General features: G+C 35.6%; 4 protein-coding genes across 17 annotated transcripts in view; 3 read left to right on the top strand and 1 right to left on the bottom strand.

Moving 5' to 3' along the window:
• The first annotated feature begins 2,594 nt into the window (after window positions 1-2,594).
• On the top strand, window positions 2,595-4,311 carry LOC139994308 (NF-kappa-B-activating protein). Its single transcript, XM_072016825.1, has 4 exons — window positions 2,595-3,252; window positions 3,368-3,452; window positions 3,625-4,004; window positions 4,100-4,311. Exons 1-4 carry the CDS (start codon window positions 3,167-3,169, stop codon window positions 4,275-4,277), a joined length of 729 nt encoding a protein of 242 aa, XP_071872926.1. The 5' UTR covers window positions 2,595-3,166; the 3' UTR covers window positions 4,278-4,311.
• Window positions 3,462-6,173, bottom strand: LOC139994310 (thiosulfate sulfurtransferase/rhodanese-like domain-containing protein 3). 7 transcript variants are annotated; one of them, XM_072016832.1, is made up of 4 exons: window positions 6,038-6,173; window positions 4,962-5,148; window positions 4,729-4,891; window positions 3,462-4,657 (listed from the first exon to the last, which is right to left on the bottom strand). In XM_072016832.1, exons 2-4 carry the CDS (start codon window positions 5,107-5,109, stop codon window positions 4,603-4,605), a joined length of 366 nt encoding a protein of 121 aa, XP_071872933.1. In that variant the 5' UTR covers window positions 5,110-5,148; window positions 6,038-6,173; the 3' UTR covers window positions 3,462-4,602. The 7 variants fall into 7 exon arrangements, with proteins under 7 accessions (XP_071872933.1, XP_071872930.1, XP_071872931.1 ...); XM_072016829.1 differs by lacking the exon at window positions 6,038-6,173 and adding an exon at window positions 5,502-5,732 and having other exon boundaries at window positions 4,962-5,165; XM_072016830.1 differs by lacking the exon at window positions 6,038-6,173 and adding an exon at window positions 5,562-5,717.
• LOC139994304 (uncharacterized) lies at window positions 6,159-16,215 on the top strand. 5 transcript variants are annotated; one of them, XM_072016821.1, is made up of 14 exons: window positions 6,159-6,299; window positions 7,179-7,293; window positions 7,419-7,600; window positions 7,885-8,147; window positions 8,231-8,426; window positions 8,561-8,850; window positions 8,932-9,332; window positions 9,408-9,553; window positions 9,622-9,956; window positions 10,029-10,163; window positions 10,253-10,434; window positions 10,515-10,669; window positions 11,737-12,513; window positions 12,882-16,215. In XM_072016821.1, the coding sequence occupies exons 2-14, from the start codon at window positions 7,215-7,217 to the stop codon at window positions 12,882-12,884; spliced, it is 3,144 nt and encodes a 1,047-aa protein (XP_071872922.1). In that variant the 5' UTR covers window positions 6,159-6,299; window positions 7,179-7,214; the 3' UTR covers window positions 12,885-16,215. The 5 variants fall into 5 exon arrangements, with proteins under 5 accessions (XP_071872922.1, XP_071872917.1, XP_071872919.1 ...); XM_072016816.1 differs by having other exon boundaries at window positions 11,737-16,215; XM_072016818.1 differs by having other exon boundaries at window positions 6,187-6,388; window positions 11,737-16,215.
• Window positions 16,216-18,370: 2,155 nt separating this feature from the next.
• Sns (sticks and stones) overlaps window positions 18,371-25,770 on the top strand; it is a 479,087-nt gene continuing 471,687 nt past the window's right edge. For all 4 annotated transcript variants that reach the window (XR_011801606.1, XM_072016811.1, XM_072016812.1 and 1 more), the window contains exon 1: window positions 18,371-19,782. Coding sequence is in view for 3 of the 4 variants with exons in the window: in XM_072016811.1 (XP_071872912.1) it covers window positions 19,701-19,782 (82 nt within the window). In the remaining variant the exon portion in view is untranslated. The remainder of the gene's footprint in view (window positions 19,783-25,770) is intronic.

Here is a 25,770-nt window from a genome sequence, read left to right as displayed (position 1 = left end):
TGAAAGTCAGTTGAAATCATGGAATGATAGAACGGTAAAAATATATTTTTTAATTGCATCGCGAATAAACTTTGTAAATGCTGCCAATTTTCCTTTAGTGTCTGCGACTAAAACCAGAAGGAGGTTTAATATTCCTTCTAAATTGTTATAACAGAGAAGAAATGTTCGTAGTCCCAGTTGTTTCACAGTACAGTGCTGCACCATACGGCCAAGTGCTGAAGGTGGCAAATGCTAGCATATACAAGAACCTATAAAATTAGGGATCTACCATGTTTGGTTGCACGTTAGCATGTACAAGAACCTATGTATTTAATAAAGTTAGGGATCTACCCTGTTTGGTTGCACACTAGTATAGTATCGTGGACAAATGGTCTAAGAAATATCGGGTGAACCATATTGTTGTAAACTATTAGTTATGAGTTGTGAATTAACTATTTAGTTGTCTTAGTTATAGCACATTATTGTATTTAGTTCACGTTAAATAACAATCGTTTTCTGTTTAATCCATCGTAGATAGATCTATCGATCAATAAACTTATCATATAGGATAGATACGATAGGATAGAAGGTAATAGACTCCCGGAGGTGTTTAAAATAGATATAGAAATTCAACAAAACGGAATAATAGATCAGTCTCAATCCGACTTTGCAAACCTGATCGTAGTCGAAAAAAGAAACGGATCTCCTTATGTTCCTATCGGGGTAAGTAGTAAAGAATTTACGGCAGTTGTAGTTCCCACGAGTCCTTCTTATCTCGAGGACACCGTCGTAATGAAAAGAATTTATTAGACGAATCAGTTGCATCGAACATAACCGCGATAGCGTCGGATGGAGATAACACGAACGATTGCAATGAGGATTTCGTAGGATTTACAAAATATCGTACAGTCGAAAAAATAAAACCTAGCACGAGTACGTCAGAAAGATGCGACGGTGAAACGTCGAAAGTTTTCTTAGTATCTTCGAGCGTGATTTCGAAAATGGATGCAAATGCAGTAGCAGTTTCGAATCGGTGACAAGAGTATTCAAGTTTGCATACGTAGACTGCGTGGTATGTCTATCGTCGAAGCTAGCAACGCGTTAAAAACATGTTCGGAACCCGTAAAATTGCGGATAGCCAGAGAAACGACTTTCGTTTTAGATAAAGAGCTAGGTAACACGTGGGGCGATACTCTTGTACGTACTCGAGGCGACTCAGAAGTGTCGACGCTGAAACAAGGGAAAACGGTTGATGTTCGCGATTCCGTAAATGTCGTGCAACAGGAAACCCCTTTTAAACGTAAGATAGTTAGTACCCTGACCCCCCCCCCCCTGGTAGTAATTCGCGAGAGAACCCAGGGCACCTCCACTAAAAACGTGAGGACGACCACCGTGGAGTTTTAGTCGGTAAGAGTTCGACACTACTCGGCTGATGCGAAAGCAACACCGAGTGTCCACGAGGATTTCTCCACGTATAATAAAAAAAAAAAAAGTTAGTACCCTGATGAAGGATGGAGAGAACACGAGTTCTAAGGAGCGAATGAAAAGCGATAATGAGGCAGCTACGAGAAAATTTCAAGTGGTGCGAAGGCAAGCTATCAATCCGATCTCTTGTCCGCGAAGGGCGTTTAACAAGAGACGCAAGGAGGCGACAACATACAAGACGAGGATCTGGTGGCGATCAAGAGGACGCAAGCCAGGGTCCTGGGTTAAAGCTCCACTCGAAGATTCTTGGGATGTACCGTGTGGTAAAAGTTTTACAAAATGATTGTTACATGGTGCAGCGAGAAGACGAATGCGAGGGGCCCCAAACGACATTCACGGCGGCTGATAATATGAAGTGGTGGGGCATTGTTGAAGTTAGTAGTGAAATTAGCGACGATAAGTACATCTGGGGTCCGATGTATTTGTCAAAATGCCTGAGTGTAGTATCGTGGTCAAATGGCCAGGTATAAAATAAACAGTAAACAATAAAATGCTTAATTGCTGTTAAGCCAAAAGGGTCCGGGAGTTTTTACCGGATCGTTGCCTCGAAGTCGTTACTGGGTGGTCTTTACCTGAAGAGTCGAGTGGAAGAGTTGTGAGTTGAGAATCGAGTGGTGAAAAGTCGAGTTGAGATAGTCGTGAGTGGAGAGTCAAGTTGTGAGGAGTTGTAAACTATTAGTTGTGAGTTGTGAATTAACTATTTAGTTGTTTTAGTTATAACACATTAATAGTAATTAATTAAAACTAAATATAGATTTAGTTCACGTTAGAGAACCATCATTTCTGGTTTAATCCATTGTAAATAGATCCACCTGTTCGGGATTTTGAGTGACCGTCCGTTTATGACTAAAACAGTAATTATCCTTTCTTTGAAATTTGAAATTGCGAATCATACCTATCCTCCCCGAGCTGTAAATCTGAGGGTTCAAAGATCGAGGAAAATCTCCGGTCAGGTAGGGACGATGGATGGACAAAACCGAACGATTGGTGCCGATGATAGACGAACGAAACCGAACGAAACCGAACGATTGGTGGGGATGATGGACGGACGAGTCCCAACGGTTGGTGGAGGGCATCAACGACATACTAAGGCAGTCACCCGCTGACCGTCGTACTGTTGGGGTGTGTTATTTCAGTTTTAACGAAATCTTAGAACCGTCGTGTTCAGAACATCGAGCTTTGTTTGTATATAACAAGTGCAAATAAAGTGCCAAATTATACTAACGCTCGATCTAAATCTCCTCCACGTTGAGTGTTAAATCATTCAAGGTACATGATATTAACCGAATATAAAAGTTTTATTGTTGCATTATTATTTCATCGGATCGAGTAATATTGCTTGCCACTATCTGTGTACTCGATAGTAGATTTTCAATATAGTTACATAAAAATTTATATTTTTCAATTTATATTTTCCAAAAATTGCTTATCCGATACGAATAGTTTTTCGAGATAAATTATTGCGCGATTTTGTTATTCGTAGAACCGTGCAATTAAATAGGTTCTTGTCTATGCTAGCGTGCAATCAAACAAAGCAAATCCCTAATTTTATACATTCTTGTGTAGGTTAAAGTGTTTCATGGTTCAGCACTTGGCCGTATGGTGCAGCATTAATCCTGAAACAACCAGAATCATAACTGTTGGCACTCTCATTCCCTCTCTGTCATAGCTTGTAAACAAGAAATAAAAGCAGACGCACAAAATGGACGCACGGAGACGGGATAGAGAGCAAATTGGGTTATGTGGTGTTGATAGAATTTGGGGAAAATCACCAACTCGAATTGAAGAGTAAGTAATTATAATATTTTATTTTGTAATCATATTATACATCAATCATATTATAATCAGCAATCTATGTTTATGTTTATTTTAATAAATTGTTAATGTTTTGTGTTTATTACAGTTCTGATGAAGATGAGGAGATTAACAAGTACAAAGACAGTATTATACCAAAAGACAGAAAAAGGAAACGTGAGATGAAAAAGAAGGTATGAAACTTTTCATTTAATTTTCCATTAATTTAGTAAGTAAATTTATTTTCATAGTTCCATATATCTTTCTTATTATATTTTGTATATGTAAAAATCAATTTCTTTATAACGTTATTTCTTACAGTCTTTTCTTGTGAGTTATAATAAATGTTTTTTATCATTGTTTCAGAAAAGTAAAAAATCAAAGAAAGAAAAGAAAGCTAAGAAAGACAAAAAAAAGAAACGGAAAAGGAAAAGGTCAGATAGTAGCTCTGACAGCGAACCTGAGGAATACGAATGGGTGGAAAAGAATGGAATTAATGATAAAGCAAAGGTTAAAAAGGGATCAAGTTCAGATGAGAGTGGTGATGAAGTAGTAGGACCAGTTCAAAAGCCACATGTCACATTATCTGCTAAAGATTTTGGCAAGGCTCTTTTACCTGGTGAAGGTGCTGCTATGGCTGCATACGTTGCAGAAGGAAAACGTATACCTAGAAGAGGTGAAATTGGCCTAACTTCAGAAGAGATAGCAGCATATGAATCTGTTGGTTACGTTATGAGTGGTAGTAGGTAAGATATCCTTTGAAAATTTATTTTCATAGTTTGAAATTTACTAAAGTATAGGAAAATTAATTTATTCTAACATTCATGTTATTTTTTTACAGACATCGGCGGATGGAAGCTGTTCGTATCCGTAAGGAGAACCAAATTTATTCTGCTGATGAGAAACGAGCATTGGCTATGTTTAGTAAAGAAGAACGGCAGAAGAGAGAAAATCTTATTTTGGGGCAATTCAGAGAGATGGTTAATCAGAAATTAGCTCAGGAACAAAAGAAAAAGTAATGTAATTATTTGATATATAATTTTCATCTTATTTGACAGAACAAGAAGTTATGTATGAAAGAAGTGTATATAAGAATCGAATACATTGTAAAATATTATTTATATGTATGTAGATGTACACATATATGGAAATAGATGTAAATATTATTATCTTAATTGATTATATATCATATGATACATTTATCAATGAGGTTTAGCTTGGGAAATTTTCATTTTAAACAATTAGTAACAGTTTATTAATGTAAATTAGGAAATTAAATATAAGTGTTTACTAATATTTATAAATGAATATATCTACTCGTGTAAAAATAATTAGAATAATAGCTTATACTTTATGATTGCTTTCCCAATCTAGCCATCCTCCAACATAATTGTATGCGCTAAAATGTAAATAAATAGATTTAATTAATACATTTGTAAAACATGTATATACTTTTATAATATAATATACTTTTCATATCCAAGCTTTCGAATTTCTTCTTGAACCATGCCACTTCTCTTCCCAGATCTACAACTTAATATGATCTTTGTATTTTTGGAAGGTTTTTCTTTATTAAATCTTTCTTTAAAATCTTTCTCAGAAAGGCTCAACAATGTATTTGCAACATCTCCCACTATAATAATAAAATTCAACAATAACTACCTAATATTTTAAAGCATGTTTTTGACAATATTAGAACATACTTGGTATATGAATACTTCCAGGTAGCTTCCCAGTTTCATCAATTTCTTCCTTTTCCCTGACATCGATGATTAAAACACTACTATCATTTTGAGCTTTTAGAATCTCATTATAATCAACGTTAAGGCAAATTTTATCACCTCCAGACATGGTTTTAAAATCTGTATTATGAAGTATTGAGGTTGAAAACTGTAAAGTTGGTTTTACTAAAAAACAATATGTTTGATATATCGTAAATAAAATCGTATATTTACAGTAAAACATCTTATATTTAATTACAAAGTTCTTTAAAAACGAAACAAGAAAGTTAAATCATGCATTATATTCTTTACGGAATTGTCAATAAGTTTACAGGCTCCTTTTTTAATATTTTTTGTAGATTACCATGAAAAAATATCCTATATGAAGCGATTTTCAACAATTTATCATAAATAAATGGTTTTGGTATAACATATGAACTTTGATGTAATGATTTGAAAGAAAGAAATTTATAACATTGTCGTAATTTATTAAAATTCATAATTACTTCCCGATCCACTCACAATCACACAGTATGAATTTTATACAACTTATGTTGCAACATAGTATCAAACAGTACATACATCTAAAGATACTGTAAGTCAAATTGTATTCTAAAAAAAGATTATTATTTGTATAAATATCACAATATTCTCATCAAATCTTCCAAATGATTCATCGCCATAATATAATCATATTTTTCAAAAGACTTAAAGATAACTGTATCGCTTAATGTAAATTTTTATTGCGTACTATCATATACCAATGGACGCGACTTAATTAAGTACTTATATCAGAGATTATATATTAAATAACTAAAACGTTGAAAATTCTTTTCATTTAATTGAATTTTACATCAAATATATTTTCATATACACAACAGCGTGTTTAATTTGAAATAAGAATTATTCGAAAATGAAATAAAAGCCTATCGCAAAAATCTGTCGTATGCACTTAAATTGCTTCTATCGTCAGAACGCAATGAACCTGACTTAAATATCTTACTTAAAAATAAAATATAAAACTTTGTTCGATCTGTAAGAAAAGAAAAATAAATTACATTTATTACACATTGATATAAAAAACAGATACCAAGATGATATTCTGTTTACATTGCTTTTCAGTGATTCATCTACAGATGAAGAAAAAAGTTGGGAAAGTTTAGAAGAGTCAGGAAGAGCGTATCCCGCTTTCGTATACGTCGCACCCTGATGAGGAATGCGGGAACTAACAATTTTTATTTCTCGTGCGTGGAGCAGTAAAGTGTATTAATTTATTGAAATAATTACGACACTCGTCCTGTTTTTGCACTTTCGCATAATGTGAGTAATCGGACGTCCATTCGTTAGGACCATCTGCTTGCATTTCTTTAGTGCGGCATGTGAAAAATCCTCGCTGAATTCTAGTTCGAGTATATTCTTTTGTTTATTTATACAGCCCTTCAAGTTCAGCAACTTGTAAAAATATTAAAAACCGTGTGCAACAGGATCGTTTTCGGTGTTGCAAACACGCATATATCGATGAGTCGCGTTCGCGAGACCTCGAATACTGTCCCACTACGATGTTACGCATCAACGAAAAATTCAATATCTCCGGATTATCAACATTCCAGAGTGTTGACACCTCTGTCAGAGCGTTCTGTTTTACCATTACTATAACATCGTTGTCTCTTTCTTATACGTTGACTTCTGATAATTCTATCTTCGTTCCTCGTTTTCGAGTGCCGCGTAGTGTCAAATAGAAGAATGCATGAATAGGTTTACATTCCCACTGGTTTTTAACTTTTAGAGATGTGAGAGTGATTAATCTGTGGGCATTGTTCGTATCTATCTCCATTCGCCTTTTTGACGTGTTTCGATGTGATGTGCTTCTAAATATTGGTTAAAACACATTATAAAAACACGTTTTATTAAAGAATGTTATAAATAAGGCATGTTATAAATCCATGTTTCCTAAAAGCTTATGAATATAGATCTTTCATTGTTAATTTTTTTAACATTGTATGTACGAGTGTGCAAAAAACATGTTGAAAGGAAAATAAATTAATCTTTGCAAAATCTATTTATTTAGTCATGCAATGAATTATTAATCCATGTGATATGCATATTAGAATAACATATTCATGTAGAGATTACATATAAACAAACTGTTCTTTGATATTTCCTGAATAATTGTAAAAAATTAATTCTATATATTTGCAGATTAAATAGAACAAGTGTAAATGAAACAATAGAAAAATGAGTTCTCTGCAGCAAGGTAGCAGATTCTTACCTTTTTCAAATAATAATATACAAAGGAAGCAACTATCAATGCAAGGTACAAGACAAGTTTCATAATATTTGTGCTTGATATTTTTTATTGTTTCTAAGATTTTTGAAGTGAACAAAATTTTAATCTATAAAAAGTTGTATTTTTCAAAATACATGATATATATTTAATAGGTGGTCTTCCACAAAGTTTGAGTGGTAGTGAAACTGATGTATCAACATCAAATGAGAACTTAACTAATGAAGATCGATATGTTATAAGACATACAGCTCGTCAAGAACCTCAAGGCCAAGAAAATCAGCAGCAAAGTCCATCGAGGTCTTCCAGTCATAAAGAAAATATACCAAATATACAAGTAAGTATGAAAACATTTATTAGTAATAATTTACTAACAATAATTTTTCTAACAATAACTCACATTAAAATAATATACATCAATATTGTTTATTATAATATTTTAGTTTTTGAAAAATATTAGTTACTTTCATATATCACATACTTTCATTCTTTGTCATTATCTTTGAGATACATGTGATCATTTTTTAATGTCTGTTATCTAACTATATTATTCTTATATATCTTAAATTGCTATCACTACCATTAAGTCACATAAGTGTAAATTACTTTATTGCAATCTAGGGTAACCTGCTCAACAGAAACAGTTTGAAGGATAGTTTAAATGGTTCAAACAGAAACAGTTTGAAAGAGAATTTGAATGGTTCTAATCGAAATAGCCTTAAAGACAGCATTAATGGTTCTAATAGAAATAGTTTGAAGGATAATTTAAGTAATCGTACCAGTGTAGGGTCAAATAGAAGTAGCTTAGATGTGTCTACAAGCTCTTACAATACACTTATTATACACAATGCTAATGATGATAATTCATGGGTACCATCTGGAAGGTAATATATTCTTTGAAGAAAAATTCTTATTTTTATAATCTTTGGTAAATATTTATAAATTATATATCAATGTTTAATCTTAGGTTGTCAGGTGTAGTAAGAGAACATGGAGATATGGGTTACTTATATTGTGATGGTGGTGGTAAAGGACATTCGAATAGCCCTACTATGCAGTCTTTATCGAATTTATCTCATGAAGACCATGTTTATGAGCAACCTAATAATGGAGGATGTCAAGAAATTACAGATATACCAGATGATTATCTTAGTCAGTCACAGGTGATTATTTTAGTAGTATTGGAGTATATGTTTAACAAATGAATATTGTTAATACTTTTATATTATTATGATACAGTTTATTAAATGAGACTAATTCTTCATGTTCGTTATTTTATTTCGTTTAAATTAAGCAGGTATTAAAACATCTTGCAAAAGAAGTTAAAGTACCATCCTATAGTAAGCTAACTAATAATGGAGGAAATATTGATATGAGAATGAGAGATGGTGATAGAGGAAAACAGAATGATAGTGAATCAGAAGATAGACCACCACCTTCATATATGTCTGTTCTGCTACCATTAAAAAATAAATCTCGACTTCTTGGGCCAATGGAAAAATTGACATTATCAAGATCACAACCTGATTTATCTAGAATAGGCAAACCAGATATGGATAATTACAATTTGCGGGCAACTTCTCCACGGTGATTTAATTCAATCGATTTTCTTTAAGTTATTTCACTTCTAATGATCGCTATTTGTAAATAATATTTTATTTTTCATAGACCTCAAACGAAAGGAAGAGAGGAGACAGAATCTGCAACGGGTGAAATTTGGCCACCATCAGAGATGATACAAATTGTAATCCAGGAGAACAGTGCCTTAAAATTAGAATTAGAACGATGCTATAACAAAGTTGCTAAATCACAAAAGTTGGAACAAGAGATCGCGAAGGTACACAGGGCTCATGAGGAATTGGCTGCGTCCAGTGAACGAAGAGAGAAACTGGAACGAGCTGCTAGACTGAGGTTACAAAATGACTGCAGACGATTAACCGAATTAAATCGTGCATTGAGAGATCAAATAGATTTATTATCGGCACGTACCGATAGTCCTCCGATCGTAGAATCTATGAGAAAGGAATTAACGCAACGAGAATTATTAATTGGTCAATTGATTACACAAAGTATGTAAATTTTATTATTCGTTAATGTTTCTGTTGATAAAAATATTACTTTAACCCTATTGATATTTATATTAGATAAAGAATTAGCCGCGGCGAAAGAAAGGCAGGAAATCGAATTAGCAGCACAGCGAGCAACGTTACAAGAACAACGTACACACATAGATATTTTAGATACTGCTCTCACTAACGCACAAGGCAATGTTGTACGCCTTGAAGAAGAGGTAATATTTTTTTTATGTTCCAGTAAATTGTTTGTTTGTAAGTTGTTTGTTACATTTGTTTCTTACAGTGTCGGAAGAAACAAGTATACGTAGAAAGGGTAGGCCAACTTCAACGAGCTTTGTCTTCTCTTCAAGCGTCCAGTGACAGAAGAGAAGAAACAGAAAGACAGTTAAGAGGTCAATTAGAACGGGAATTAAGAGAAGGCGGTGGCGGCGGTGGCGGTGGTGCTAATGGTAATGAACAATCCTCCAATGGAGAAACGATCGCAGAATTAAAACGAAGAATACGCGAAAGAGATGAAAAAATTATGTCACTTGAGGGTGACGTTGCAAAATGGGAGCAACGTTATCTCGAAGAAAGTGCACTAAGGCAAGCGGCAATTGATGCAGCCAGTCTACCAAAGTAAGTTTGCTCGCTTAATAAATTTTTTTGTCATATGCACATTAATTACAATTTATTTATCTGACCAATCAGGGACGCCAAGATAGCTGCGTTAGAGAAGACGAGTCAAGACGCTGAGAAATTAATTGCAGAGGCACGTTCTGAGAAAATGAGACACATGGATGAAGTACACGCGGCACAGAAAAAATTGGCTGATTTTGAATCTAGGTAATATTACTTTTATTTCATATAATCTTTTTATATCTTTTGTCATTTAAGTAGAATTACAGTAATACAAACCCTTATCCGTTTCATAGAATGAAGGATCTAGAATCGAAATTAGCTGAAAGGGATGCAATGATTAGAGTCCTTCAAAAACATACGTATGACAAGGATAGTAGTAGCAGTAGTGGTGTTGGTAGTTACCCTGCTGCACATTCGTCTCATTCAAGCACATCAGCGGATCACCATACTGCACTAACAAGCACGCCAGAACTCGGTAAGATTTCTGATACAGTTCTTTTTTCGAAAACTAGTAATTATAATGTCTTTTTAATTATTCATTTTTATGTTTAACAGTAAGCAGTGTATTGGGTGGTGGTAGTGGTTATGGAAGTACTGGTTCGTACGGTGTTACGGACAGTTACAAGTATAGGAAGCAGGGGAGCTTCGAACAAACGAATAAAAGTCTCGATGATCAATTAAAAGAACTAGACTCCCAACTACTTAGTAAGGTATGCAAGCTCCCAGTAAACGTATAGTTACTAGACGTAGAAATAATTTCGTGATAGTAAAATTAATTTTCTGTAGGCAGCATAGTTTTGTAACTATGTAAAGGACAGGATAAAAGTAGGATTTTATCATTTAATTTTAATCATTTCAAAATTACATTTTATGAAATTTTATTTTTATTTTTTTCTATGTACTCTTTGCGTTCAACATAATGTTTTGATTTTGTAATGTTAAACTCTTTAGTGTTTACTTTAGCTTTATAGCTACAGGAGACTATGAAAATATTACAGATTATACAATCAAAGGTATTTTAATGTTCTATTTGGGTTAGTCGTATGGACAAGAATAGTTGATGTATCGTAAAGAATCTATAATATCTTTTGCTTGATATATGAATAATTGTCAGATGTATTCGATACATTAAATAGATATATTAAATGCGTCAACTATTCTCTTGTGTTTAGTATTGCACAGTACATTGTAGTTGTGTTATTTGCATAACTATGTGTTGTATTAATTCATTTTTTTTTTACGAATTTCTTATATTTTTTTATTTCGCTTTGTTAGCCAAATTTATACAGAGTAAGCTTTTTACCTACAACAAGCCTTCAAAAGATTCGTATGTTATCAGACTTTTGCGATATAAAAATAAAAATTGATAATTGGAAGGAAAAATTTAATTTAATCTAATTTACTATTTAGTAAAAAGCAAACTCCGCATAAATCATAAGACAATATATATATAGGTGATATGTAAAGAATGCATTTGCTGCTCATTTTTTTATCTAAAAACTCAGTAAACTGTATTTTCACTAATACAAATTTTTGTGTGCCATTGATTTTTCGTTTTACAATTAACTATATATTAATCGTATATTTTCGATTAGACGATAAAAAAAGAAAAAAAGAAAAGACATTTCCTCCATCCTTCTTAATTCAAACTAACCCAACCCAATCCTCATCCCGCGTGATCCTGGAGTGTGCATGCGCTGTTGTAGCGAGCACTAACCCCCATTTTCCAGGTCCCAGGCCTCCTTTCCAACGCGGCTCTGCTTTTCTCTTGTTTCAGCGGGCACTTTGCTGTTTTCCAGGATTCTCTAATCCAGGCACTGCGTCGCGAAAAGGAAAAATACCCAAGCCATTATTGGCGGGTGTAGATAGCACAGGTACCTCGAGCACCGCCTCGAGCAAGAGTCGCCTATTAGACGACTCCGGTGGCGAGGTTTCGCCGGGTATCATGGAATTTGCGAGTGCAGCCTCGAGACTGAAAGGCACTGTATCGAGATTGTCAGACGGTAAGCCCGAAGATATGATGCTGTTGGAGAAGCAGGGCAGAAGCTCTCAGAGGCAGAGGATGCAAGAGGGCGAACCACGTCGCGCGGGTAGTCTTCCTCCTAGCTCGTTACCGCGGCCACCGAAGAATCTGAAGTCGACGAACTCGCGTTACTGCAGACTAAGCGACACGGAGACTCGCAAGAAATCAGATCCAGGTCCAGCTTTGGACACCTCTGTGAGCATGAAGGTGCGCGATACGAGCAACTGCACCATCGAGTATGGCAGATTCGACACGAAGGCTCAGCGTCGAAAGAAATCATCCGGAACGGAACAGTTGGTCGTCAATAATTCGCTGAAAAAGCCATCCTCTACGACAAGTCACGAGTACGAGCGCCTTCAAGGTGAAAATATTCGCAAGAAACAGCCTTCCAGTTCAGAAACGAAGCACAGGGAAATGCAGAGTCGCTCGCTGATACCTCCGCCGTCTCGTCGTATCGGAGAGTACGGTCGCCTCAGCGATGGCACCTTGAGAAAGCAAACTGGTTCACGAGGACAAAGCACCGGAAGCACGGTGAGCAGCAAGAGCGGCGGGCGCGACTCCGGAGGTACTGCTAGCAGCGAGGCGTCCACGTCATCGTTGCCTCCTTCCAAAGCGAGATCCATACCTCGTCCGAGCAATTACCGCATTCAGTTTTAATTTATAACGTTTGGAATCGAGTTAGTCTTCCTTGTTACAAATATTGGCTTTCAAAGAGATGTTCTTTCAAAGGAGTGTATAACTCCTTGTAGCGTATAAAGAGTAACTCGTGGGATATAATTTTCCATACTTTATCTTCCATTTATGAGAATCTTCCTTACCAAACATTGATACAGATGCTTATTCTACTGTCTTAAGTTTTCTATTGCATTTTCAACGAACGACGGAAAATTTCTTTCTAGTAGATGTCAGAGAGGAGCATAGCAGGGTCAAATGGTTAGATGATCGAATGGAAAAGAGCGGTGAACGACGAATAAAATGGGAGGCGGATTAATGAACGAAGGCAAAAATCAAAAGCGTTGACTGGTTTCGAGAGCGTCCCTATTTCGCCCTTCAGCAGTTCACATCCTATTTAGAAGTCCTAATATACGTATGCGCGAGCGATACGTCTACACAGCCATAATATTGAACGATGCGTTAGTTCCCTTTATTACCATTTAATAACGAAGAAGCGAAGCCGATCGCAACGACATAGCGAAGGATCACGATATATCGTCGATAGCGATAATGCATGACCTAGTCATTACCAAAGTAATTTCTGTAATGAAAACGGAATTGATTTCCTCTCGTTTCGTACGCAACTACATCTAGGAACATTGCGGCTTTTTGTTGAATAATAATATTCGTATAATAAACGCGAAAAAGTGCCTTGTTAAAGACTGCGTGAAAAAGAAATACACGATCGGTACAACTAGGAATAAGAGTATACGTTCGGAATAACTTTCAGAATTCCGAAGGACACGGAACCTTTGGATAAAGTCAATCGCGTGACCCTTAAGTGAACGCGTTATTTTTTGAACGTGTATTTTATAATTTTACCCTTTCGCCAGGAGTATCGCATTTCTGCGCGTGCCTTATGAAAATATATTTCTTTTCCTTCTCTTTTTTTTTTTTTTAATGTATCTTTAAGATCGTTTCCTGCTGGAAACGATATAAAGATACAAAACGCGAGATATCCAGTCAGTTTCGCTTTTCGATGGAAAAGTGAAACTATGGTAAGGCGAACGAAAATTCGATTTGTCCGGATGCACAGCAAGCAATTCGACTAGTATATATATATATATATACATATTATATATTTTATATAATCACATTTTCGTGTGTACGTGTCTCGATTCGATGATTTTGAGTGTTCTTTTACACCGAGAGAAATTACGTAAATCGTTAACGGTGATTCGCTTAATTTAAGGTGACATAGTAAACGTAGCGACGGTGATGAATCATACGTAATACTTAGAAATAATATATTTCACGATGGAGCAGTTTCATAAGCATTTACATTTCGCCCCAAAGTATCGTTCAGCCGGTCGAAAGGTACTTTCCCCCCTTGTCCCGCTTCATGGTTTTAAATGCATTTTGATTTTAATATCAATGAAACTCTTGACGATAGTAATCTCGGTCGATGATATTCACCTTTTAGGCAGATTATTTTTACGTCGTATTTCTTGTTTTCAGCATATTCCTTTTATAGACGTTATTTAAACTGTGTAAGATCAGGCTACATTTAAATTGAACTGATTGATTACAAATCATAGTCAAAATATTGTGAAGTTCCGGTATAGCGTACATGTTTTGTGCTTTTATCTCTCGTGTATTAATCATAGAGAAAAAAAATATTACAAAAGGAGTTATGAAAGTGATAAACCAGTAATAATTTATGTTACTAGCAAGTTGAACGCGTCACGTTGCGAATTCCAGCCTGATGGAAAGGTTATTATAATCTTCGTGATTAGTATAGGTACTTATAAGACTGAAAAAAGTGAATACCGACGAAACAAATTTTCTTCTTCGCTATTTGCTACCACATGTTTTCTCTCTCATCCAGTTTCACCCTATTTTCTCCCCTTCGCGCGTGTGCACGAATTTACATTTACGTACAACCAGGAATATATGTATACAGACATAGCTGAAGTTGATGCATGTTCACGAATATACATGTGCATTAAAACGTTTATTGTTCACGATACGAGTTCCTTGAAGACTACAGGGATATTCGTGGTAAATATAGCGGAAATTTCATTAGCATTCTCTGTAATCCCTTCGACGAATGGTATGTAGCCTGTTGAAAGAAAAAAAAAAGAGAGCAGAAAGAACGGAAAGGAAAGAAAGAAGGAAAAAATAGAGGGGAACAAAATCTCTGGACGTGTGTAACGTCGTTGTTTTCGCAGAGACGTCGAAAATTTTTAGGACGAATCGTTTATTTTTGTCTCGCGCGATACAAAGAGAAAAAAAGATGATAAAAAGGAAAAAAGAAGAAAAATGCGTAGAATGCCAAAGCAAGTTAGGATGCCGCACACTACGATTTATAATGACAAATATGTTCTAATATAATTTTAGCGTATTTATTTGTTTTCGTTTTTGTGTTAATTATCTATTTTAAGTATAGGGTGAATTTTCTATCAATCATTATTTCCCGTGAACGTTTTAGAGGGGAAGGTTTATCGTGCAGCTTCCGTTTTGAAGCGCGCGGTCCTACGTAAATGGTAGGAGAATTTAGAACCGAGTGACAACTGATAAAAGACTCACCCTGTATACGTAGGGTGTTCATTAAGATACGATATGTTTAGAAAATGAGAGATTTGTGATCTAATTCGCACGTTTGTAATAAGAGTTATACGATTCAGTACTTTTCAAATTCGAGATTTTAACAGTGATATATATCATATATTTAAAAACGAAGGTTTTCAACAAGTCTGAAATTTTCTCTGTCTGTAAAGATCTCTATCGAAACGGAAGATAAACGCGTAGGACATAGCAATTTGTAGCAATTTGAAATAAAAATTGACTTACGACAAGCATTGTTGTCATTTCATATTACTTTCACAAACATTTTCTTTATTTATATACATTCGTATATATACCTACAAAAATCATTATCTTCTACAATATGGATATGTTGATTTTTTCTAAAATTTTCTACAAACAAAATTTGTAATCTCAGAAAATGAATATCTTTTTGTATCACTCTTATTGCAACCACGACATTGTAAATGTTATTTATTATCTAAATATTTATTTCTATTAAAATCTCATCGTAGAGAAAATCTTTTTCATCGAATGTTCTCATTTTTTGAATATTTCAGATCTTGTGAAACATCCTGTATTTGTAAACGTAATATATATTCTATATAATACGCTTATCGTATTGTTCTATCACCCTCCTTTCCAAATAACGATGTACCAGTCACAGGAGATAATTATCACGCGTGGATTTTGTATTGTTCAAGTTATAACACACGTTGATTGTGATGTAGAACATAGAGGATATGCGAACTGCCACTGGCGTACGATTTTTTTTGTTCTCGAAATGAAGATTTGTTCTTTTATACACGAATATTCAAAGATCTGTGTTCAAATACGTGAAATGTAAATTTTACAAAAAATCCGACGATTTGGATTATCGATGATTTCTCGTAGGTTGTAACTTTTTATTGATCTTTGCCATAAAAAGATTGCCCTATGAATATTGTAAATAAAGATAACAATAAAGGGAAACATTTTGAATTTTGTCGCTAATATATTCTCATTGATTTATTTATTTAAAATATAAACTTTTAAAGACGAGTGGAGATACCATTGTTTGTTTCAACTTGTCTTTCCTTTATAACAAAATATAAGATTCAATTATTTTCAGGCTAAGCTAAAAAATTATTTTAGTTAAAACAACGAATAAAATCGGTTTATAAATAAAAATAGAGGTTCTGAGAGTCGCAGTAAAGTCTCCGAAATAAATAAAAAGAAAACCTTTTGTTTTTAACTAATAATCAAATACTAAACTTAAAGACAACTGAATTAATTTAAAATTTTTAGATAAAAGTTATGAATTATTTAGAGCTATAATTTTTATTTATAACTCTAAAAACATGGAATACAAATTGGAATGATTGATAATAGAATGTATCGAGTGATAAAATGATGAGGACTTTTAGGATCATAGATCACTTACAATATTACAGCAGTATTTTGTAATAGAATATTAGAATCTCTGGGGACGGCTTGTTACATTTCTAGAAACAATGCACTTTGTGTGCATCTGATAATTATTACCTTGCAGCAGGTGGCTTGAAAACTCTCATCTTGTTCTTTTTGAAAAGTTACAAGCAGCGAATGATTTGTAGTTAAGATAGATAAATTCTTGTCGAGAAAGAGAGAAAAAGGGAGAAACAAAGTTTAATCTTCTTGGCTGAAATATTTATTTCTCAATTGAATATACTGCATATAAAGGATTATGTATTTGTGTATTTCAGATAATTAATATTTTCCGAATTATTCACATCATTGATATCAAGCAATTAATAGAAGATGTTGCTTTATTAAATTTCTGCTTCAAATATTTGATGCTTATTTGCATTGCATCCATTTATTAATAAATTGCATTGCTTAAAATAATATGGAAATATTGTTATTACACGAATATATTCATTGTTTTCCAAAATATAGAACGTTTATATAAAATGTAATGCAATTATATTCTGTTTTTTTTTTCTCCAAGTTCTTAAATAAAATAAATTTTTGGTATTTTAAAATACCATTACTGTATCTGTAAAATGGAAAAACACTTTCATTGCAAGATCGAATATCTTGATGAATAAAGGATTTATATTATACTGTGGCTTGTGGGTTACAGTTTAATTTACGTTCCTTAAAAGATACAAGTTGTTGGAATTTCAATTACGTTTTTGTAATTTAGTTCTCTACAATTCCTATATTACGTTGTTGAATGTAAATTGAAGAAAGAAAAGTAGCTGGTTAGAATCTGGTTAAAAAATGAATGAGAATAATTTTTCTGTGAAAGTTTAGGATATACATAGATTGAAACCAGAAGTTTGTTTATTAAATTCTGCACTGCTTGTGTGCACGTATGCACACCAGATGTTGAATTAGACTTTATACCGGGTGACACAACTGGACGGTGTTCATCTGAAAAGTTACATTGTACTACAGGATTTGTTAAACAGTCTTGCGTGTAATATACTTGAAAATTTATTTCAAAAAGATCAATAATTAATTTTATTTAAATTTTATTTAAATCAAAAATCATGCATATAATTCTTTAAATTATAAAGAATTTGTACCCTTATGTAAATAATCATTAGATGTAAACAACTAATTGTACAAAGGCAAAAGAGCGTAATATATTAGTTATAAAATACTTGATAGTAAAGAATATTCAAATTTATATGTATTATATGTATGTATTTTCTACATTTTCTATCTTTTTTTTATTATCGATAAACTCGCAGTCATTCTCTGCGTTAAATTTATATTTTCCATTCTTCGTGTAACTCGTCGAGTTATTTATATGGCGCGCACATACGTTTCACTTAAAAAGTGATACTTTTCTCTGTGTACAGATAGACAGTTCGAAAAGATTGCAGGAGCAGCGAAGGCGAACGGAGGATCCAAACAATCGGTTCACCCTCTGCCCGTAGGATCCACGGTATCTTGACGACGTTTTCCGTCGATTTTCCGCATCTGCGTTGTTCTTCTCATCCTCATCGTGTCAAGTGCTTTGCGTGCGCACTGCGCTCACAGGCAGTAGGGGTTGGGAGGTGCAGTTGGATGCTGATCGTCGGTTCGCTCGTGGCTGCTCGGCTTCGCTCGGCAATCTCCGTGGATCTCTGCGGGGGCAGAGGCCTCCTTCCCTTTCAAGCAATTCCACAGTGTTCACACTCCCGCGTAGGTGTGCGGTGGTACATGGCGAGTTTTATTTCATCGTCGCGCGATCCAGTGATGAGTACGTGTTCGTAGCGGCCGCCCTTAGATTACAAGTGATAACGCGAATTGCCACGTTGTTTCTCGACGTGTAATAAGTGACGCGCACGGGAAACGAAATAATAGAAGATCGTTGGAAGATTGACAACGACGGAGCACGAGATTAGGAAGGAAAAACAACGAACGTGAATGGAAACCGGTAAAAATAAGGGTGCGATCGGTGTCATCGATGTTCGTGTTCAGAAACGAACGACAGAGGCCAAGAAATAAAGCTGATCCTCGCGTGGATATTCCATCGAGCGATACTGGTTTCGGAGCTGTCGACGGTCGACGAATTTGAACGTAGTGATTCCGCGTCCTTTGACAATTCACCTGTTACAAGTGGACTCGCGGTGCAGTTTAACTCTCCCCTGCCTCCCCCTCCACCCTGATTGATCGATCTCTCGAACGCGTCGATCGCGAGCTTCCATACTATTCGTATGACGTCCCGCTGTCGGATATGATTACGTCTCGAGCGTGTCGAGAGGAAAAAGTGCACCGAGAAAGTAACGACAAAGGTGTTTGTAATTTATAAGCCGGCAGAGTGCGCGTACCCGTCGGTTGCTACGGAAACATTGTTTCTTGACATCCCACGGTACACGATTCTTTCGAGAGATCGTTCTGAATGTGATCTTCTCCTTTCGATTATCTCTCAGCCAATCAGACACGCTTCATCACGATTATCAAACTTTTCGATCGCGATAGTGCTACCGATTCTCGAACATAGTGACGCGTTACATCTCAACGTTCATTTCGAATTGAATTCGAATTGAAAGAAAGTGAAGGATCGAGAAAAGTGTTACGTGAAAAAGACGAAAGGTTAAACGTAAGGAGAAATACTAACAGATGACGATTTGTCGCGATATTTGTGTTTTGTATACGTGATAGCACATCGGTTTGGTGACAAACAACTGGTCAGGTGATATCTGTGCGAAACAAGGATATCGTCGAAGAAGTTTCGTGCTCATTGGAAATACGTACTTCTTAAATGCAAGGTTAAATGCGGGTATCGAGCGTGCGATCGATTTATGTTGATATTCGTTGTTCCACAGCGAACATTTTCGAATGTCGATTTCACGATACATAACGAAGGTGTACTGTGCGTGTAAACTGTGAAGTGACTTATTTTCTAGAACGAGGTAAATATACGCGTTCGGTGTGCGAGTGGATGGACCATTCTGTGTTTACATACGTTCTATCGTGTTCGGTGTGTTCATCTATGTTCCTGTAGCGGATTCGTTCTAACCATGAAGGAGTACGGAATGAAACTGTCACCGATGAGGCTGATCCTGATTTTCACCATTTTTTCCACTGCGACCATCGTTAAAGGTAAGTGTCCAATTGTAGACAGTTCTCAAACGATTTTCGATAAATCGTGAAATCGTTGTCGGTGTATGTACGGTGAAATTCGTGGATAGGAAAAAAGCTAAAAGTTCGCATTGCCATATATTTCGAAATTTGAAAAGGTGTAGTATAGTATATTACAAAAATCTGCAATATTTTAATAGATTAACTGAAAACTACATTTTTTTTATTCTTCTTTTACTACTTTTAATACATTCGATGTGGATCTTTCGAAATTGAAAATGGCGTTATATTAAGTGTTCTATCTATATAGAAGAAATTAGCGATATTTTAGTAAAATAAGCTACCTCCATTAATTCTTTTTTTTTTTACTATTTTTAACACTTTTGGCGCGGATCGTGTACAATTAAAAATGGCGGTATATTAAGCGTCGTGTCTAGGGAATAATTAGCAGTGTCTAAAAAATTAACTGAAACCTGCACTTCTTCCTCCTTTTCTTCTATTTTTAGGTATTAATTATGACATAAATATAAAATATTTCGTTTCCCAATTGCAAACAAGATACAGACACAAAGTAAAATGATCAGAAACATTGTAAAACGAACGTAAATGTTCATAGTCCATAGTAATCGAATTCTTTACAATCATATATCTGCGTTCATACGTCAAGAAAATGAATTTCACGATTCTTTCAATTTTCGATTCTTCAGTAAGAATCTTTTAATACGTTAACTGCGAAGCGAATTATCATTGAATTAAATGCTGAATCTACTTTGCGACAAATATTTCAACAATTTGAACACATGCCTTGACACATGTGTCATCTTCGCTATATATATTCACGTAAAATAATATTCTTACCTTTAGTATCCGATCATCAGCGTAAATATCTACTATTACAAAGCAAATATTAATTTCTTTGCAATAGGTTATTTAAGGGTTAGGTTTATTAAAAGTTTATTAAAAGTTGGCAATTTTTCAAATCAATTTGAAAAGGAACGTGTTCACGCTATTCTAGAAAGACTCAGAACGTACCATAAAAGTCGACGCGCTGTCGAAGGTTGTCGAAACGCTATCTTTCAAAGGAATAAATAAGGACTACAAAAAGGAACAAAAACCAGAAAACTAGCAACTACTTCAGAATCAATGGAAACTATTTTGTAGCACGCGACGGTGGTATCACGACGCGGGATAAACCTTCGTGGAAGTCTTTTATTATACTTGCCTCGAAATTACGCTAAATTTTGTCAGAAAAAAAAAGGTCGAGCGGGAAAGAAAGGAAGAAATAAAGGGAAGAGAAGAGAAGAAACGTCCACGCGCTCGTTAAGTTATTAAGCTCCCACTTTGGCTTAATTATTTCGATGAGAACCTTTTTGAGGAGCAATTAGGTGTTGAACCTGATTTCCAACTAGCATGCATAGGCGAAGTCTAAGACAAACGGTTCTCGCGCACGGAAACTCGACCGATTGAAGCTCGGGTGCGATAAAGAAAATACACGGCGGGAATTGGATCTGGCAAAATTGCGCCAAAAGGCGGCCATCCAATCATTCAGCTGACCAATCACTCGATAAATGGAACCACGATCTCGTGTCCACGGCGAATGTGGATCGAATTTTTGTTTTTCTCCCCACTTTTTTTTCCTTCTCTCTCGCTCCTTCTCTCGTTGGCGTTGTCGTTATCGTTTCGTTATTATTTGCATAAAGCTTATACGGATTTTCGTTGTTTATCGCGTACCAGTGCCTCCTTTTCGGGACTTGGTAGCTTGTAAACGAATAACGTGATTTATGCCAGTCGCAATACGTAGAGTATTATGGAGAAGATGAAAAACGTAAAAGGGGTTGGTTCTTCTTACGCGTTTCTCTATCTAACCTTCTTTAATCTCGAGCAGAGTGTTGATATTTTTTTGTACTTTGGCTTACGTTTACATATGATAGATGTTTGAGAATTCGAGAATTAGTAGAAAAGGTTTGATGCTACAACTAACCAAAGTGTAATTTTTCATAGAGATTTTATAGATTGGATCGTTCATAGGAATTTAAATAATTTTTAGTAAAATATCTGGATATTATATTTCGCTTCATACCGTATGTATACATCTCTTCAATTTGTATTCTCCAAATTTTCGAGAAGAGTATTTCATACTATTTCTTTCCGGAAGCGAGATTTGGACGTGATTCTGTGATTGATATTGAAAATATGCTTGTTTTACTATCGATAGACAACGTTTTGTATTGAAGCAGAGGGTAAGGTTGATTTGACAATTCGAGAGATGATTTATCACACGTTCTGGATCTCACACGTCAAAAGATATTTTATTACCGTTGTGAACGAGAGGTACGTACGCTCTATAGTTCCGACATACGTGAACTTGAATAATATGATAAATTACACCTTAACAAATTTCTTAGAACAAAGCGCTTCCTCTACTTCGTTGCTTCATTATTTCAAATATTTGAGATAAAATATATCTAGTGAAATGGTTTTTGTAAAACCTTAGCTGAATAAATGCAACAAAATAACATATATACACCATTAATATTTTTTACCATAGACATGGTGAATCACGAATGATATAACTAACGCGGAACGATCTCTGAACGAAAATGTGGTCAGTTAAGGCGGAGATTGGTTAAGCAAGGATCGGATATGAGGTAATCTACCGTAGAACTATTTCCTCATAATTCTGTAAACGCGTCATAGCGGCTAATTAACCGGAAGACGCGACGTGCATTTAATCAGGGGATCGATTCGTTAATTGATCGCCATGAATCCACATTAAATTGCTCGGTTTGTCATTCGATCCGTTCTCCCAATGATGTTAAACATTGGAAAGCTGTCGTTCCAATTATATACGGAGTTGCATGGAAACAAACGAGGCGTACACGGAAAGTTATGTTCGTATCGCGAATTTTCACCTCGTGTCTCGCGCACGAAGCTTTTCGAGTTTCACATTTTCTATAACGTACTCGACAAAATTTCACCATTTTTTTTCCGCTCTTTTCCCTCGATTATTTTTCCTTTTTCGTATCTTTCTCCTTTTCTTTCTCTTGAGAGAGGGTGCACTGGTATCTTCGACTAGAACGAATTACAATTGCAGCGCGAGGTTCCCTGACCGAGGACGAACGTGCCAACGGAGACGATGTAATTCAGAGATGAGATTTTCGAAGCCGGTTCGTCTTCTATTTCTTCTTTCTCACCTTCTCCATTTTTTCTCATTTCCCTTTTTGCCGCCGCGTCCGACGATTTTCATATTTCCCTCGATTTCTCTGGAGGTCGGGATTAGCGTATTCCGATTCTGAATTTCGTTACCATCTGATTTTTACTGGGTAGCCGGTTGTAATTACCTAATTTGGCGGATGGCACGGAGCAGGAAAACCCGATGGGTCGCGCAGAATTAAAGAGATCACCACGTTTCGTGGAAATAAAAACGAAGAAAAGAAGGATGCTTCTCCTTGCGGATTTTCCTCTTCACGGTTGGGAATTTCGAAAGGATGCACCGAGGCTGAGAATATCCGGAAATATTAAAACTCACGGAGCAAACGCCACGGAAAAGGGATGTAAGCGTTACGAGATTTAAAATTGAAATAGGTTTGCTCGATGTATATTAAATCGTTTCGGGAATTACATCGAACTTAAATACCTTTCAGGATAAATTGCTGACTAAATATTCCCGAACGCGATATTTTACACGAATAGTTCGAGCCGAGAGAGGATACGAGGACCTTTAAATTTAGGATATAGTTTACCGCAGGACCGTCACTTTTCGTTTATAATCGAATGGTTCGTAACAAGAATGGTCTTTGTCAAATTTTTAATTTCGTTTGGCTAACGATATTATTAGGTCGCACTTTATTATATTCTTTTACCTATACTTTATGACATTTTTTCGCTTATTTTCATGAAATATTGTTCTCTATCTAAAAAAAAAAGTTGCTTTTCAGTCGGTTGTTTTCTCAATTACTACTTTATCTTATTCATATGCCATATTTTTACAATCGTTCATCGATTTATATTTCTTTTAATTGATGGTATGACGTCAGTATGGTGTAGTCAATGGTTTAAAATCTACGTTCGTCGTATAGCTATAAAACTGTCGTAAAACTCTTCAAGTAGTCGTTAGATGATACATAAACGCTATTCTTTCATCGTTACCTTATAATCTATAAAACCGATGACTGATCGACACGAATCCTAAATGACAAAGAAGGTCCAACTTTTAGAATAATAAACGACCAACGAACGGCAAACAGTTAGCTAACTTATTTAAGTATCTGTTACAACTCGTAACTTACAAATCCCAAAATCGTCTTTCTTTCACCAAATAAACCTTCAGAACGAAAATACACGCGCACCAGCTTACCACTGAACCTAGCGAACGCAACGTATGATACATGAAATGGTAACGAATGACAGAACGATAAAGACGAAATACAAGAAAATAGAACGATAACAGGCGCACTGGCGACCGATGATAATACCAGGGAGTCTCGTTTAATAATTCCTCTGGTGATTCGAAGCAAACGTTGGGAATGGAACGAAAGCCGAAGAGATCGAACCGTTCCTTGTCGTTGTTGCTCCGGACGAGACAGGTTGATACTCCTCTCCGGCGTGTTCGTTGTCGTTCCAAGCGGAATTAAAAAAGAAGTTGGCCGTGCAGACACGATGCACGCGTTTTCCTTTCACCGCGCTCGAAAAACGAGAATCAGCCTTTAATCGGTTGGCCTGTACGAGAAAATATTAAAAAGGTCGACGTTATTGTTCGCTGCATATTACACGTACAGATGCTGGCGCAATGGTCGCCAGGTCGAGTCGAGTTGCTCGTAGGAAAGAATATTAATTACAAAGCGGTCCCTATTTATACATCATTACGGCGTACTCACAAAAGGGTTGCGGTTGTTATTTGTACGATTCTCTTACAGAGCGAAGTCCTTGGTCCCGCCAAATGGAAAGAGCGCCCCAGTTTATGCGAATCGAATGTTTGCGAAAGAACCGGCAAGGAGAATAAAATACATTGAAACATCGAGATCTGTTACAGTTTTCGATGTTTCAGCTTTGTTATTACATTGTTGCGTATGAAATTGATCGTACAGATGAGTGTAAAATCGTTCAAAATCTGCTGCTCAAAATACACTCTCATGTACTATTTATTATATATCGGTGGATTTCTTTATTTGATAAATAAAATAAAAAGCTGGAACAAATGGAAGTTAATTGTCTTAATGTTATTCAGTATTATACGCAAAATAGGAAAGTTACCGTTTGCAGTAATTACAAATAACGCAACGACGATATAATCACAGGTGAATAATATCAACAGAAAAAAAATTGCCACAGGGAGAAATCTCATCCATAGCCTTTAAAAGGTTGTTATCAAAGGTATCTTTGTCGATCGTTTGTTGCTTCCACGTGGTTTGTTCCTTTTCCTTTTTCATGGTTTTTCGTTGCCAGCGATCGATTTTCTTGTTAAAATATGGCGCCGCCGCTGAGTTTCGATTGCGGTGTAAATCGTATCTCGTGTTCGCTCTTATCTTTTGTAGATTTAGCCGATGTTTTCTACCGGTGAAAAATAGCGGCTGTGTATCGAGATGCGCGTAGAGAAAGAACGGCGAGGGTGTTTGTTTGTTTGTCTGAAGTTCGTTCGCTGTTTAGTCGCGGTATGAAAGTTTTATTTGCCAGCTCTCGTTATCTGCACAGAGGCGAGGAATTTATCTGAAAATTAATTTCGATACGGACTTTCTCTTTCGCGCGACCGTTTCGAAAGAAATGTAATTGAAGGATCATTGTTATTTCTTGTTACCGTTTCTCTTCTCTTTATCGCGAAGGTTTTTAAAAATTCCCGGTTAATTAACGAAAGCGTATCGAGTTTCAACGTCTCCTTTTTTTGGCCAGAATCGTTGAGAGCGTGGCTAAATTACTAGAAAAGTGCAGCAAACTGCTGCGGGTATTTATTTCTCATTCGCCGAAGCGAATATTTCTCTTCTTTTTTCTTTCCACGAAAATTCACCAATTATA

Source organism: Bombus fervidus, chromosome 14 (genome assembly GCF_041682495.2).
Source record: "Bombus fervidus isolate BK054 chromosome 14, iyBomFerv1, whole genome shotgun sequence".
Lineage (NCBI taxonomy): Eukaryota > Metazoa > Arthropoda > Insecta > Hymenoptera > Apidae > Bombus > Bombus fervidus.
Note: the sequence above shows the minus strand (reverse complement) of the source record. Positions and strands in the feature narration are given on the sequence as shown.

Excerpts from the sequence above, each read along its gene's own strand:
- LOC139994310 (XM_072016827.1), bottom strand. The coding sequence starts at position 5,479 with ATGAATTTTAATAAATTACGACAATGTTATAAATTTCTTTCTTTCAAA. Across the intron at positions 4,892-4,961 it reads TGGAAGTATTCATATACCAA|TGGGAGATGTTGCAAATACA; the intron begins GTATGTTCTAAT and ends TTATTATTATAG. Across the intron at positions 4,658-4,728 it reads CGAAAGCTTGGATATGAAAA|CGCATACAATTATGTTGGAG; the intron begins GTATATTATATT and ends TTTACATTTTAG.
- LOC139994304 (XM_072016816.1), top strand. The coding sequence starts at position 7,215 with ATGAGTTCTCTGCAGCAAGGTAGCAGATTCTTACCTTTTTCAAATAAT. Across the intron at positions 9,333-9,407 it reads TGGTCAATTGATTACACAAA|ATAAAGAATTAGCCGCGGCG; the intron begins GTATGTAAATTT and ends TATTTATATTAG. Across the intron at positions 10,164-10,252 it reads TTGGCTGATTTTGAATCTAG|AATGAAGGATCTAGAATCGA; the intron begins GTAATATTACTT and ends TCCGTTTCATAG.
- LOC139994308 (XM_072016825.1), top strand. The coding sequence starts at position 3,167 with ATGGACGCACGGAGACGGGATAGAGAGCAAATTGGGTTATGTGGTGTT. Across the intron at positions 3,253-3,367 it reads TCACCAACTCGAATTGAAGA|TTCTGATGAAGATGAGGAGA; the intron begins GTAAGTAATTAT and ends TGTTTATTACAG. Across the intron at positions 3,453-3,624 it reads AACGTGAGATGAAAAAGAAG|AAAAGTAAAAAATCAAAGAA; the intron begins GTATGAAACTTT and ends TCATTGTTTCAG.